Raw genomic sequence first — 13,212 nt, forward strand, 5'->3', positions numbered from 1 at the left:
AGTAATTGCCAGTTTTTTTGTGGATGCACCGTTTATTTTATGTATTTTTATTTTTGGTTTGAATACCCCTCTCCCCATGAAAGTCGTTATGTGAGGGCGTGCTCCCCCTCCCGGGACTGCACCGCTGGTTATATATTTTTTTCTTCTCTTTCATTATATATACGTGTATTTGTCTTCTCCTATATGGTGTAGTTTTCTGATAATGGCGGATTGCATTTAATGTTTCCGCCTGCCGATGATAAATGCACTCGGCATTGGGCGCCACGACGATGGCGGAGTGGAAAAAAAAAAGGAGTTGGGATGCAAACAAACAAAACGCACTGAGCGACCCAATGAAATTTGGGTGTTGTGTAGACAAAATAGGGCTGAGCGGTCGAAGCAAATGTGTTTTTACTTCTGCATGAATAATGTAAAAGCAGTTTTTTCTTTTTCTTTTTTTGCCGCGTCACGATGGGATTCTTTTTTTTTTTTTTTTAGTTCTTTGATGGGCGTGCAAGTTTTTTTAAAAGGGGTTTTAGAAAATTTCTAACTTATTTTTATTTTAGGAAAATTATTGTGGGTTGCCGCTGGTTGGGCTGCCGTGCCATCTCGAGCCTCAGCGGCTTTCATCCTCCCTTTTTTTCCGTCCTGCACCTCTGCTGCGTGTTTGTGTGCGCCCCTTCACGTGCGTGGCTCTCTTTTTTTCTTCTCTTTTTTTATTCTTTGCGTGACTGCAGGCACACAACCGCACGGCGTACATTTTGCGTTGCAGTTGGATGCTCCTCCTGCAGTTGGTGCTGGCAGCTGCGTCACTCCGTGGACATGAGGAGAAGGAAGGGGGAGACGGTGAGATTGCGTCGCGGCTCTCATACCCTGTGGGAATGCTGCACGGCGTGTGGCGGTATTGCCCTGAAGCGCCGCACCATCACGCACGAGGACTTGGCATGGAGTGGAGGATCTTTTTTTTTGTGTCTGCTGCTGTGGGTGTGGGTGTGTTTGCGTCGGACTTGTCGGCCCGATGGCCGCAGCGTGTGGCTGCCACTCTCTTCTCTCGGAGAATATGCTACCACGCTTTCAATTGTGTGTTGTCTCGGGGACAATGTGCTGGTGACTGTGCGGTTGCCGGATGGAGGGAGAGGAGTGGAGGGAAGTGCGTGGGCGCCGCGGTCAAGGGTTGCGCTGGGCGTCTCGCCGCGGAGGGCCTTGCCCGCCCAGCCTAGCACCGCTCCTGTCGGGCATTCTATATCACTATGCAGCATCGTAGTCGACGCCACCAGCACGCAGCGAGGCAGCGGATGCCGCCACCGCCACGAGTGGGACCGGAAGGGGACACGTCTGCTGTTGTGTTTCGAGGGGGCACTCCGTGTGGCACAGTGGCGTGCCCAAAACCTCCTCGCGGACTCCGCACACGACACCGGGCACTGGCCGCGGAGTGTTTGCTTCAACTAAGACACTTTTTTGGAGTGCTTTCTCATTCCATAAGGACGGACGCCTGATTTTCCCTTTGTTTTTACTCAGGCGGATTGCTGCGCGATGACACCACAACGAGGCAGCTGTTTTCACCATGGAGGGGTATTGTCCGCAGGGTTACGCATTGGGAATGTGAATGACGGATGCAATGGGAAAAGAAGCGTCATGGTTCTTTTGTGCTGTGCGAATTGCAGAAATTTTCTATGTATATATATTCCTTGTATTGGAGCTTTTCATGATGCATTTCTGCTGTGGCGTGTATGATTTGTGATACCTGCGTGTGGCCGTCGCTGCACCGAATTCTCTTCCCACTTTTTTGTGTTAGGGGCTATGCCTACATGTATTTCTGCAGAGTGTTTGCGGTAAGGGCGGTACCGCACGGGTGCGGGGACTGTGGCGAGCGGTATGCGTGAGCGAACCCTCCGTGCGCACCACGTTGTTGTTGTTGGCTCTCACCAACACTGTGCTGGGTGGATGGCATCCACATATCGTTTTGGTGGTCCTCGTGCGTATGGTGTGCACCGAATACTGTGCCGTCACACTGTGTGGGTGACTCTCTTGTTGTGGCTGCGAGTCATGACTGTGCCTATTGTATTTCTTTTTCTTATTTTCCACGTTGGGTGGTTATTGTTTAGATCTAACTCAATCCAAACAGAAAGACAAGGAGAAACGATGTCTGGAAGGCCGGAGAGTGTACAAGGCGGCAATGTGGAGATTCGAGTGCCCACTGTGCCGCAAGGGGATTGTCGGAAGAGAACGAGGCCGGAGTCCTATACTGACACCTATCACCCCGCTGCGACTTGCGGAGGAGTGGGGAAAAGGCAGCAAACGAAGTGGACCCTTGACAGTCGGGTGGAGGATGTGCTGTTGGGGGGAAAGGATCGCATCACCAGCATGGGGCTGAACGAATTCCTTTGTAATTTTCTTGGCGGCAGGGGCGTTGTGGACGCCAATGAGGACGTCTCTATGGAGATGTTTCTTACGAACCCCATGCTTTTTTCCAACGGCGAAACGTTATCGTGCACATTAGCGGAATTCCCGTTATGCCGAGCGATGAAAATGCTACTGGAGGCTGCATATACACTGAAAGGAGAAGGCGTGTTCTTGCTTGCACAGTGGAGGAATTTTGAAGGAAAGGATACGGTCACTCCCATTGCAAAGGGAGCACTCGACGCAGCCCTTCTTTTGTGGAGAGAAGAAGCAGAAAGAGAGGCAGAGAAAAGGGCAAGACGGAAGGCAAAGGAAAGGACAAGGCAAAAGCAACAAATAAAAATTACCCTTTCCACCAATATCGAAGATGTGCTGTTGAGGGGAAGAGTTCGCGCCAAGAACATGAAGCTGAATGATTTTCTTACGGTGGAGTTGGGCGGAAGGGGCGTCGTGGACGCAAATCGGAATGTCTTGCTGGAGGAGTTTGTTAGGGACCCTGAGAGGTACATTGGCGATGAGGGATTATTGAACGAAATAAAAACATTATATAATTATGTGAGGATGGAGATTGCTGTAAGGAAGGAAATGACTTTTTGTGAAGATTTACGCAGCCTTTGCGATAAAGGTGTGGACAATCTACTGAAGTGGTCAGAGGCTGCTGCGGAGGTAAAAGCAAGCGTTAATGGCATCACCAAGCATACTTTGGATGCAGCCCTCGTGGATGTGAGGAATCCAAAGACGACGAGTGCACCGATATACCTGGAGGGATTGTACGAGTCTGTGTACAATGCGAGGTGGCATCATGTCGTGGAGGTCCCTGGCGGCGAGGGGACGGGACTGGAGGTGAGGGAGGGGGAACCAGCACAGCCATGGACGTACAAGGCAGTTGGCGACACTTTCGAAAAGAATAACGGTGTGGAGCAATCCGGTGCCGCACCTTCCAGGCTGATGGTGCTTACCTCGGACAAGGGATGGCCGTACTCGTGGAAATGGGAGGAGCATAAATTCATTCATGACTGCTATGTGAACTCTGAGGTGGATCGAGTGTGGCAGATCGTCAAGGGCGATCTCACCGAATGGTTCAGCAGTCACGGTCGAACCGAATTTACGCCCAAGAAGCGTGTGTTGATTGGGACGCCCGGGATCGGGAAGTCGATGGCTGCCAGTTCGTACCTCCTCTACCAGCTGCTGCACTACGATATCAAGAAACTCCGAGTGGTTGTCCACTGTTTTGGAGCTACGGCGTACGTGTTTAACAAGACCATCCAGACGGTGACAAAATGCGAGGGTAATGAAATCTCCAAGATTGTTTTGTATGGTTTGTGGCAGCGTGGAATTAAGGGGTACATTATCTACGATGTGACATGGCAAGAGACACCGCCAGCGAGTTATTTTGCCTCTTTTCGTGAATGGGGCATGATTGTGGTGTCATCGCCAAACCTGGACAACTATGATGGATGGGCGACTCAAGTAAGGGCCGAGCGAATCATCATGAATTGCCCCGACGAGATGGATGTGAAGGCGATGTGTGCGTGGATGAAGCGTGACGAGACCAAAAAGAAACAAGCGGAATGCTGGAAGATGGTCGAAGAACGCATGGAAAAAGTGGGGCCGCTTCCGCAGCATATCTTTCGTGCGGAAGATTTTAAAGCACGATTTGGTGCAGTTGAAAATGCCTTGGAAGCGATCAATTCTCGGTATGCTGACAGTCGCTTTATACTTCCGGGAAGGGGGCTATGGTATTCTAAGGATCCGTCCGAAAAACTCGTGAGGATTGTCCGAATAAGAGGAGAAGTCGGTCTTGAGAGGTTTCGTAACGCACCGATATGTTATTTCCTTGGGTCTCGATCAGCGAATATTTTGGCAAAGGCAATGAGTGAGAAAGGCTTTTTGTTGCTAGTATTGGGGTCGAGGAAAACTATTTCGTCCGCATGTACGGACAGGTTTTGTTTGCACGCGCTCATCCTTGATGGGTTTGTCAGTGCAATGGCAGAGGAACTCAAGGAGCTGAGGCCACCAGCACATGATATTCAGGACACAGTGATGAAAGCAAATCCTGTAGCGCACCCCACCGAAATATGTGAAATACCTGGAGTTGAAGGAATTAATGAGAAACAAAATATAAATTATCAGGTGCTGTACATGCCGGTAGCCAGGGACTTTCCGCTGGTGGACTGCTTTTTCTTCGTGGAGTCACCGCGGAGGACGCTGGTGGGGCTGCGGATGACTACGGCGGGCGAGCATCACACGACAACCAGCACCGTGTGGCAGTTCACTCAGTATCTATCGGAGTTTTTTAATGGTTGGGGTGAATTTTCTCAAGGATTGTCGTGGGAGATTATTTATGTGCAGGACGCAGACGGCACGCCGATGAACGACTGGCAGAGATGTGATGTCGTCGACCCGCCGAGTGTGGGAGATGTTGATCATGAGAGGATTGCGGAGTTCTGGGAAACCACACATCAGTACCAGTTTGCGCTGACAGAGTGTTTTCTTAGGCGCATGTTGTAATCCCGAAGATGCCGAAACTTCGTGAGGCAAAAAGCCTAGACGAGAAGATTGAAGAAATGACTGAGGAGGTTAGCGCAGTGCGTTTATGATGGATTATGTTAGCGAGTGTTTTTACGGCTTTTATATTTGTGTGTTTCTGCAGGGTTAGGTCAGAGAATGTCTTTTTTTTTCAGAGAATTATCGTGGTCAAGAGTGTCGCACCACTACAACTAGTTTTTCATTTTTTCATTTTTTTTTTACTTCTGTGAATGCTCCGTCGCCCCTGGAGGCCTTTGCGGGATGTGGGGGCCGCACAATTTCTTTTTTTTCTTATGGGGGTTTGTGAGAAGAATGCCTGAGAGGGCGGCGGGCTTCCCAAATAAATTCATATCTCGCGCAAACGAAGATATCTCTTCACAACTTTTTTCTCTTCTATTGTACGGTCTTTTGGGAGACCGCGATTGAGGGAGTCAGGGAGCCGACAGCTGCCAGACGAAATTATTATTATTTTTTATTTTTTATTTTTTATCTTCCCACCCACCCACTTTGTGATTCCCACCCTTGTGGGTGGAGGAGCCCAAAGGCCTGCCGCTTCGCGGGGGATAAGTGTTTCTAATTCTAACTGTGCGCAGCAGTCCACGGCAGTGATTGACAGAATGTGCATATATTTTGGGGAAAACATTACGGCGAGCTCATTGCCTCTCCATTTACCGCTTTTTTTCCTGTCCTTTTTGGATGATTTCAGAGTCCGGCCGGCGGCCCAGAAGATTATTAATTGTTGTTTCCCTCTCGGTCTCTCTCCTCTTTTCTTTCTTTCTGTCTTTGACCCTCCTGTGTGTGCATGCAACAAACACACAGCGCAGCATTCAATGTGATATTATCCCAATGGAGGCGAAAGCCGTTTCTGCTCTCACCAAACCACGACGCCGTTCTCGCAGCTCCCCGCGACAGTGCGGGTGGACGGCAACACGGTGCAGTTGTATCGCCCCCAGCCCCTGAGGGATGCCGGATTTGCGGTTGCTGGGGCCTTGTTTGACGTCGTTGAGGCGTTGGACTGGCCGGACGCAAGTGCACTCTTCCGAAAATTGTGTGCCACTGCCGCCCCCAACTTTACTCAGGAACGCAAGAACATGGTGGCCTTCAGCTACGGCGTGCGTTCTTCACCAAAGCGACAACACATGTACGGCTCTGCAGCTGGAGAGGGATATGCTGCTTGAGTCATCACTGAATTTATTCGGCTGGGCGCCAAAAAGGGCATTTTTGTCTTCTCATGCCACGTCATTGGGTCAACAGAGCACCGCGCAGACCTTCTTGACGCCGACAACGAGCTCGGGGTTATTGTGGGCTCCGTGAAGGAGGGACCTCGTGTGCGAATGGTGGCGCGAATTTGTGTCTCATTGGCCGGCGACGTTCGAGCGGCGATGGACACTATTGTCAAAAACTATGAGAAATACTTTTTCCCCGTGCTGTGTGAAAAGCAGTTAATGCCTGAGCTGGAGGCAATGCCCTCGTATTTGCCCGACACCGTCGTTCTGCAGCTTTACCGCGATGATGGTGGGGCGGAGTTTGCAGATTATATGGATGCAAACTCCCTGGCATTTGTCGCCTTGGGAGATGCCGAACGGTCCGCTTTGTGTGGCATTGATGCCACCGCGCAGCTACACTACGAAGGGGTCCAACGAGCACTGTTGTCGGGAGCAGGAATTGTCTCCGGCATTTGCCGCCGTCGTCTGTGCATTCCCTTCGGCATGTCAGAACTCAGTGGGTTGTTGCGCCGAGCGTACAACACGGAAAAAGGCAACCGCAACAATAGCCTCACTGGTTCTACCGAGACGGCTTTATTGGCTCACGCCTTTTCGGATGCCGTGTGTGCGGAGGAATCGTTCCATTGTCTCTCCACGACTCGTCGTGTGGGCAATATTCTTGTCTCGACTGGAATCGGATCCGCCACAAGGGATCTTGCCGTTGACAAGTGGCGTCTTGATCAGGACATCATGGAGTTGCGGGATGAACTCATGATTGCCCGGGCCGTGTACGACTACAGGCATTGTGGCTATGAATCCAACAGGCCATTTCAGACATGGAGAAGGAAGAGATGAAGCGCGTCAACGCCATTGAGAGCAACCGTGAGGAGGCGCGGAAATGGCAGCTGAGTGTGTTTTGCGGGCGCTCCAAGCATGAGGCGGAGAAGATGACCAAAGAGCTTGAGCGGAGAGGTGGGACCACGTTGGACGAACTTGAGAGGGTTCTGAAGGCGAAAAAGCGGGAGAGCACTGCTCTGCAGGCTGACCGCGAAAGCCGCATTTGGGAGTACGAGCATACGGTGGAGAAGATCCGAACGAGGAAACAGGACGAGGAGAGTGCCTCGGAGAGGTTGCGGCAGGCGATGCAGCAGCTGGAGCAAGAACTCAGCCTACGGTAGAGCGCCATTGAGACGAGGGAGCAGCAGCTCGAGATGGTTCAACTTGACGGGGCGAGGGGGCGAGAGGCCGTCATGCGGGAGCGGCATTCTATTGAGGCGGTGCGAAAGACCGTCCTGGAGGAGCGGTGTCGCCAGCGGAGGCAGTGGATCCATCAGATTAGGAAGTGAATGCAAAATTCCCGGAAGAGGTGCGTCTATTGGCCGAGGAGCGGAAGAAGAAGCGCGAGCAGACAACAGCCAAGGAGGACGCCGCCGAGAGGGCTCTTGCTGCCGACGTCAAAACGATCGAGGAGTATTTGCCGAAGCTCATTTCCCTTGAGGACATTCCTGTGAACCCGGGCTAGACGGACGTTAACTGACGCCAGTTTGACGAGGTCTTCACGCAAGAAAAACAGACATAATTGGCCAGCGCTGAAGAGGAACGGGCCCGCAAGGAGAGGCTGGAACGAGGACTCGAGGTGTATATCGACAGCGTATGCTTGATGATTACGTGGCAAAGAAAAATGAAAAACTGCATGATGCCGAGGCAACGGAACGCCACCTCAATTCTGTTGTGGATCAGGTGCTGAATTACTTACGCAACGGGGTCTGCGTGACAAAGATACCGAGCAAGGGCAATGCTCGCAGACGCCTATATTTTCTCTTGGAGGACTGCAAACGTATTCATTCCTGTGATCTGGACCATCAGGGATTCCCGTTAAATCGCAAACGACCTCCAGTCACCATGTGGATACGTGACATTGAAAAAGTTCTCATCGGCCTGTCCACAACCTCATTTGTGAACTACGGCGGCGAGGCACAGCTGGCAAAAACACGCCAGGAGGCAGTTTCTGACAATGGGACGTACCGCCATGATCCCACGCAAAACATCACTCCGTCCAGCCTTGGAACAAAAAACCACCGCGCATTCGCGCTTTTGCTTTGCGGTGGGAAATCATTGGAGGTGGTTTGTGAGACTGACAGGGACTGCGAGGCCTGGCTTGTCGCTCTCAAGCGTCTACTGCAGTTGAGGACTCCTGTGGAAAGGCTTCTTGAGGACCGACGGGGTACGTGAAGAGACGCACGTGCGCAGCCAAGCGATAATGACGTGGAAATGCGGTGGTGTGGCTCACTTGACACCCGCAATATGCGAGGATTTGTTTTATTGGCCCCCGATGCAGCAGCTCTTTGCGGCGAGCATCACATTCAGCCAGCCCTCTTCCTTCGGGTGGAACAGGAGCCGGCGGAAAAGTCTCAAAGGAGCACAATAACCGCCTGTGGCGTCCGAGTTTGCTCGGGCCCGGATCTCTTTTGCCCTGGCCAACTTTACGACTACTTGTGCGAAAAGCGTGTCGCCCCGCCTCCGTACTAATGCCGTGGGATCTTTTATTGTTCTCTTTTTTTCCCATGGCTATTTGTGGTTTCATTGTGTACTCTTTTGGATGTATTGAGGCGGCTGGTTGGAGAGAGGCTAACTGCCGCTCAATTTTGTGTGAAGAGGACTTTTGAACCCCACGTGTTTGGGTTATTAGCGAGTGAAGAAAAAAGGAAATGATGGTCACCACCAGTACTACTGCTGCCGCTGTTTTTTCCCTTTTCTTTGCTGCCGCTTTTAAGTGGGCTATCCATCATTTCTTGTGGGTGTTCCACATCCTTCTTCTTTTTTTTCTGTTTCTGGATGCGTTTTTTTTAGCACCGCCGTTTTGGGGCCATTGCTTTGCCAACATGCATACGGGGGTGGTGCTCCTTCCCATAGATGTGCCGTGAAAAAATATTAATATATTTTCAAATGCGCCGTGTGCTTCTCTGTGTGCGTGTGATGTGGGGCTTAGGCCTCACTCAGGCAGGGGCAATGACTTCTTTGCACCATTGCGAGGCGGCCGTCGAGGCGGTGCACTAGCACAACAAACTGTGCGTTCCATATCACACAGAGTATTCGCTGCTGTGGGAATCGAACACTTGTTTTTTTGGTGGAACTACCGGGGCTTATCCACTGGGTGCGGTGCGTTGATTCGGCAAAGGGAACAGAAGGACGTCCTCTATGAGGTGTGCCTGTGGAGGGAGAACTGAACTGCTACCTTGGTGAGTATAAAATATTGGTATTTATCTGAAACGAGGGGGCGCATCGCTGTGCATGACGAGACTTCATTCATACGGACGTGAGGCGGCGGGTGGAGGAGGCCAACGGGCATGAGCAATACGAGAGCGATGCCATTGCTGCCTATTGAGATGATTTGAGCATTGATGATGATAATGATGCGGCCGAACACTCTCAGGTAGAAGAGCTCTTCTCGCTGTCAAGGTATTAAAGTTGCACGGTAATGTGCCGCAGGTTGACCGGACCTATTTTTGTGAGGCTTTCCAACACGTCGGTGGAGCTGCTCGGCGTTCTCCAAAAGGGTGTTCTGTTTTGCACAGGTGTGGTTGCCCGAGGATTGTATTCGCCACGGGCGGACTGAAGTGTGCACGACGATCCTCCGATAGATCCAGCGTGTTGTAATCACCGCACTGGACGGTCAATCCCGCATTGGCAACGTTGGGGACTCTCTGCTGTTCCTCATGCCACACGAGGCAGGATGCATCCCATGCGTGAGGACCCTTTATCGCCAAAGAGAGAGGGATCAGTGGCTCCTTACGGGAAATGAGGCGGCAGCAGCAGCAAATGGAAGAATGACAATGCGACTCGTCTCTTTCCACCGCCTGACGACGTTGGACCCAAAAGGCGGACCACATGTGAATGCAGAGCACGGTGCACTTACGTGTGCACTGTTATTCGACCTGTCGTGAAGCGGGATGGAGCCGTCAATGACTCACCTGGCGGAGATGCGAGCTGGAACGACGATCTCGCCCGACTCGCACCATGTGTGTTCCCCTCGTACATGCGGGCGCACGCAGGGCACTCCAGAGAGCCTATAAACCGTGTTTTAAATTTGTGTATGCTCACATTGGTCACGTCGCACACGGTTTCCTTCTTGGCAAGATACCCGGTGATGTTTGGGCACAACTGCAGAGCTTTATTGGAGAGGACGCGAAGACCGCGAAAGAGGCGTCTTCTCTCGACACACGGAAGGGAGGAAGAGGGTGCGAGGGCTTTCGAGGTTGGATGCGACTGCAGTTGGAGGTGCGTCACGATGACTGGCCGCGAGGCGTGATTGTGCGGAAGCAGTGCAGTGTGACTTTTATTGCTGCTGGGCGGGGAATTGGACGGAGGCCGGCACGGAGTGAAGAGAGAAGTGACACACCCACGAAGCAAGAGGCCAATGTTGCAATGACGTTGGTGAATTGTTTTTTATGGGATGAGCTGAGATTTTTCTCCCATGGCGCTTAGTTGTGCCCGCGCCAGCCCGTGTTTTCTATCTTTTTGGCTCCACAGAGTGTCCAGGCTTTTGGTTCTTGCTTGCTTGGCACTCCTCCACCATGGGAGTTAACGAGCCACGACGACCCATCTGGATGCCAAACCCACGGGAATCGTGGGCTTCAGCGTGGTCAATCTGGATCAGTGAGCGGAGACCTGCGGCACCTCATTCTGCGGCGAGTATCTCACGCACTGTCACGGGTATCGGCGCCTGTGTGTGTCTGCCCCATGACCGGCATTTGTATGGCGTACGCCCTTGGCAAGGCTGAGGGAAAGGGCGGGAGTTCCCACTGGCACGTGTCTGCAGTCATAATGCGTAAATTGTGGACTTGTTTGTGCGGCAAGGCAGCAAGGTTGCTCAGGAGATGCAGCATAGACTGGGAGTACACTTTCTAGCGGCGCGTGCTTGGTGACTACCGAGGCAATTCCCCAAAGGGACGTATGTGGGTGAAGCAGATGCACTGGATATGCGCAATGCCATGCTTCGTGACAGGGAGCGAGGGATGAGTAGCGTGATTCCTCGTGCCGTGGACTTATCAACTTTTGAGCAATTGGGGTGAAGCTAAGTGGACAAGCGTGTGTGTCTTCACGTTTTTGCGGGAGGACGCGCAGAGGTTGGATTTCTTTTGTTACTTTGTTGTCACGGTGCCTGCGGCGACGTTAATGGGGCGGTGTTTGTTCTCCAGAGGCATTCATTGTGCGATTTGTGCGTGTTCGGTGTCCAACGCTTTCAGCACCGCCGAATATGGTGTTGCGCAGGATCGGAATACATGGATGTGCGAGAGCATTGTATCGCTCGCTCGTAATAACACACACGCACACAATTTCAGTGAGTCTGATACGTCACTTTCTTCAGACCGGTCGAAATCACTTGTGGGACATCACTTTATTTTTGGCCTAGGGACGGCGAGGGAAAATGGAGAGATATGCCGAGAATGTAATGCAACTCCATGATACCGCAGGCTGGCGGCGACAAGGATCAGGGAGCCTCTACCCAACATTGAGAAGAGGGCAGCACTCTGATGATCCGGTTTGCTGTTTAGGAAATTGTAATGTAGTGTACACCGTGTGGGCCTTTTTGCTGTGGATATGCAGAGGGGCGATGTGGGGTGGATTTATTGTTGAAGGCAGCACGGACACCACCTGACCTTTATGGGAGGGATGCGTGCTGTTATTTCGTGCTTCCTGCCCTGCGTTGTCGCACTCATGCTGTGTGTGCGGATGGCCACAGTAGTGGAGCTGAATACGGTTCAATGTGTGTTGCTCACGGGGACTGCGCGACACCTGTATTTTTTGTTGGGTTTCCCAAAAGGAGGGGCGCATCGCCGTTGCGTGATTTCCGCGGCAGTCCATTACCCTGCGACTGTGCGTGCCGCTGTCCGCTGCGCCACTGCAAGCCTTCGCCTTTGTGAGAAATGGGGAGCTTGACTGCTGTGGCGGTGGTCGAATGCTCCCGAATTGGTGCTTTTGGTGATCCCACTTAGAGCGCCGAGCAGCGAGGGGCTGCACACGCCCAGGAGGTGCGAGTGTGTGCTGCAACCGCACCTGCGATTTGTAGTTGGGATGTGACATGTTTCTTTGGTATTTTTATTTTTGGTGATATGCGGGGCAGCGGTGTGTTGGCGTGTGCGGGCTGCTCATGGCTGCCGGTGTTGTCTTTCCTGCTGTTCTCCCGCTCAACTCCTTTGCGTGCGACGGAACAAACGTTTTTATGGGCGTGTGGTGCGGCCGCGTTCTTGTTTGGGAAGAAAAAGCCTTTCACAGGCATAATGATACTGCCCTCCGTGCCACACAGGGCAGCGGGGAGTTTCCTGGGATTTATTGGCGGGGTGGCGCCGCACTCATGCCGTGTGGTAGGTTTGTATTCCGCGATGCACGGTGATGGGGATGTGCGGTGACAACCTCCTCCAGTGGAGCGACACGAGCAGCACGGGGAGCGGAACGGAGGAGTGGTGGCTGCGTGCTTCCCAGTGATACGTGAATGGCGAATGCAATATGAAAGGCAGCGTCACGGCTCTTTTTTGTCATGCACACCGCAGATATTTTCCATAAAGCACGCAAACTGCATTTTCTGTTGTGTGGGGGATTACCGTGATGCATCGCTGTTGCGGTGTGTATGATTTGGGGTGTCTGCGTGTGGCCGTTGCTGCAGCGAATTCTCTTTCCACTTTTGTGTGTCAGGGGCGATGTGCCCACGTCCTCTTGCCGAGTGTGTGCGGTGGCGGCGGTGCCACAGGGGTGCGGACCGTAGCTGTCGGAATACGTGGGCGAAACCTCCGTGCGCACCACGTTATTGTTGTTGGCTCTCACCAACGCTGTGCTGGGTGGATGACATCCACTCGCCGTCGTTGCGGCGGTCCTCGTGCATGTGGTTTGCACTGAATACTGTGTGGATGACTCTATTGCTGTGGCTGTCAGTCATGCCTGTGACCTTTGGCTATTACTCTTATTCCTTTTTTGATTAGTGGTTAGTGTTCGGCTTTAACTCAATCCAACTACGAAAAAAGTTATATAGTCGATTTTTACGCGGAAGAGAACAATAAATAGTCTTCTCTCAGGCGCGGAATTCAACGAAGGTGGCTGAAGG

The 13,212-nt window shown here is 52.2% G+C and overlaps 2 protein-coding genes and 2 pseudogenes across 2 annotated transcripts, besides 3 other annotated features; all 4 read left to right on the forward strand.

The window, feature by feature from the left end:
• Positions 1-13,212: part of a sequence feature (areas not merged during assembly with more than two copies in the genome that could not be assigned to a particular haplotype) that runs on past both edges of the window.
• Tc00.1047053510543.80 (uncharacterized protein) lies at positions 756-1,199 on the forward strand (the record flags this gene model as incomplete). The annotated part of the gene is made up of 1 exon (XM_811440.1): positions 756-1,199. The coding sequence occupies one exon, from the start codon at positions 756-758 to the stop codon at positions 1,197-1,199; it is 444 nt and encodes a 147-aa protein (XP_816533.1).
• Positions 2,122-4,890, forward strand: Tc00.1047053510543.90 (retrotransposon hot spot (RHS) protein, putative; the record flags this gene model as incomplete). Its single annotated transcript, XM_811441.1, has 1 exon — positions 2,122-4,890. One exon carries the CDS (start codon positions 2,122-2,124, stop codon positions 4,888-4,890), a length of 2,769 nt encoding a protein of 922 aa, XP_816534.1.
• Positions 5,205-5,642: a mobile genetic element.
• Positions 5,365-5,398: a sequence feature (AT_rich).
• Tc00.1047053510543.110 lies at positions 5,872-8,643 on the forward strand (annotated as a pseudogene).
• Tc00.1047053510543.130 lies at positions 9,405-10,598 on the forward strand (annotated as a pseudogene).

This window comes from Trypanosoma cruzi, genomic scaffold, assembly GCF_000209065.1.
Source record: "Trypanosoma cruzi strain CL Brener 1047053516779 genomic scaffold, whole genome shotgun sequence".
NCBI lineage: Eukaryota > Euglenozoa > Kinetoplastea > Trypanosomatida > Trypanosomatidae > Trypanosoma > Trypanosoma cruzi.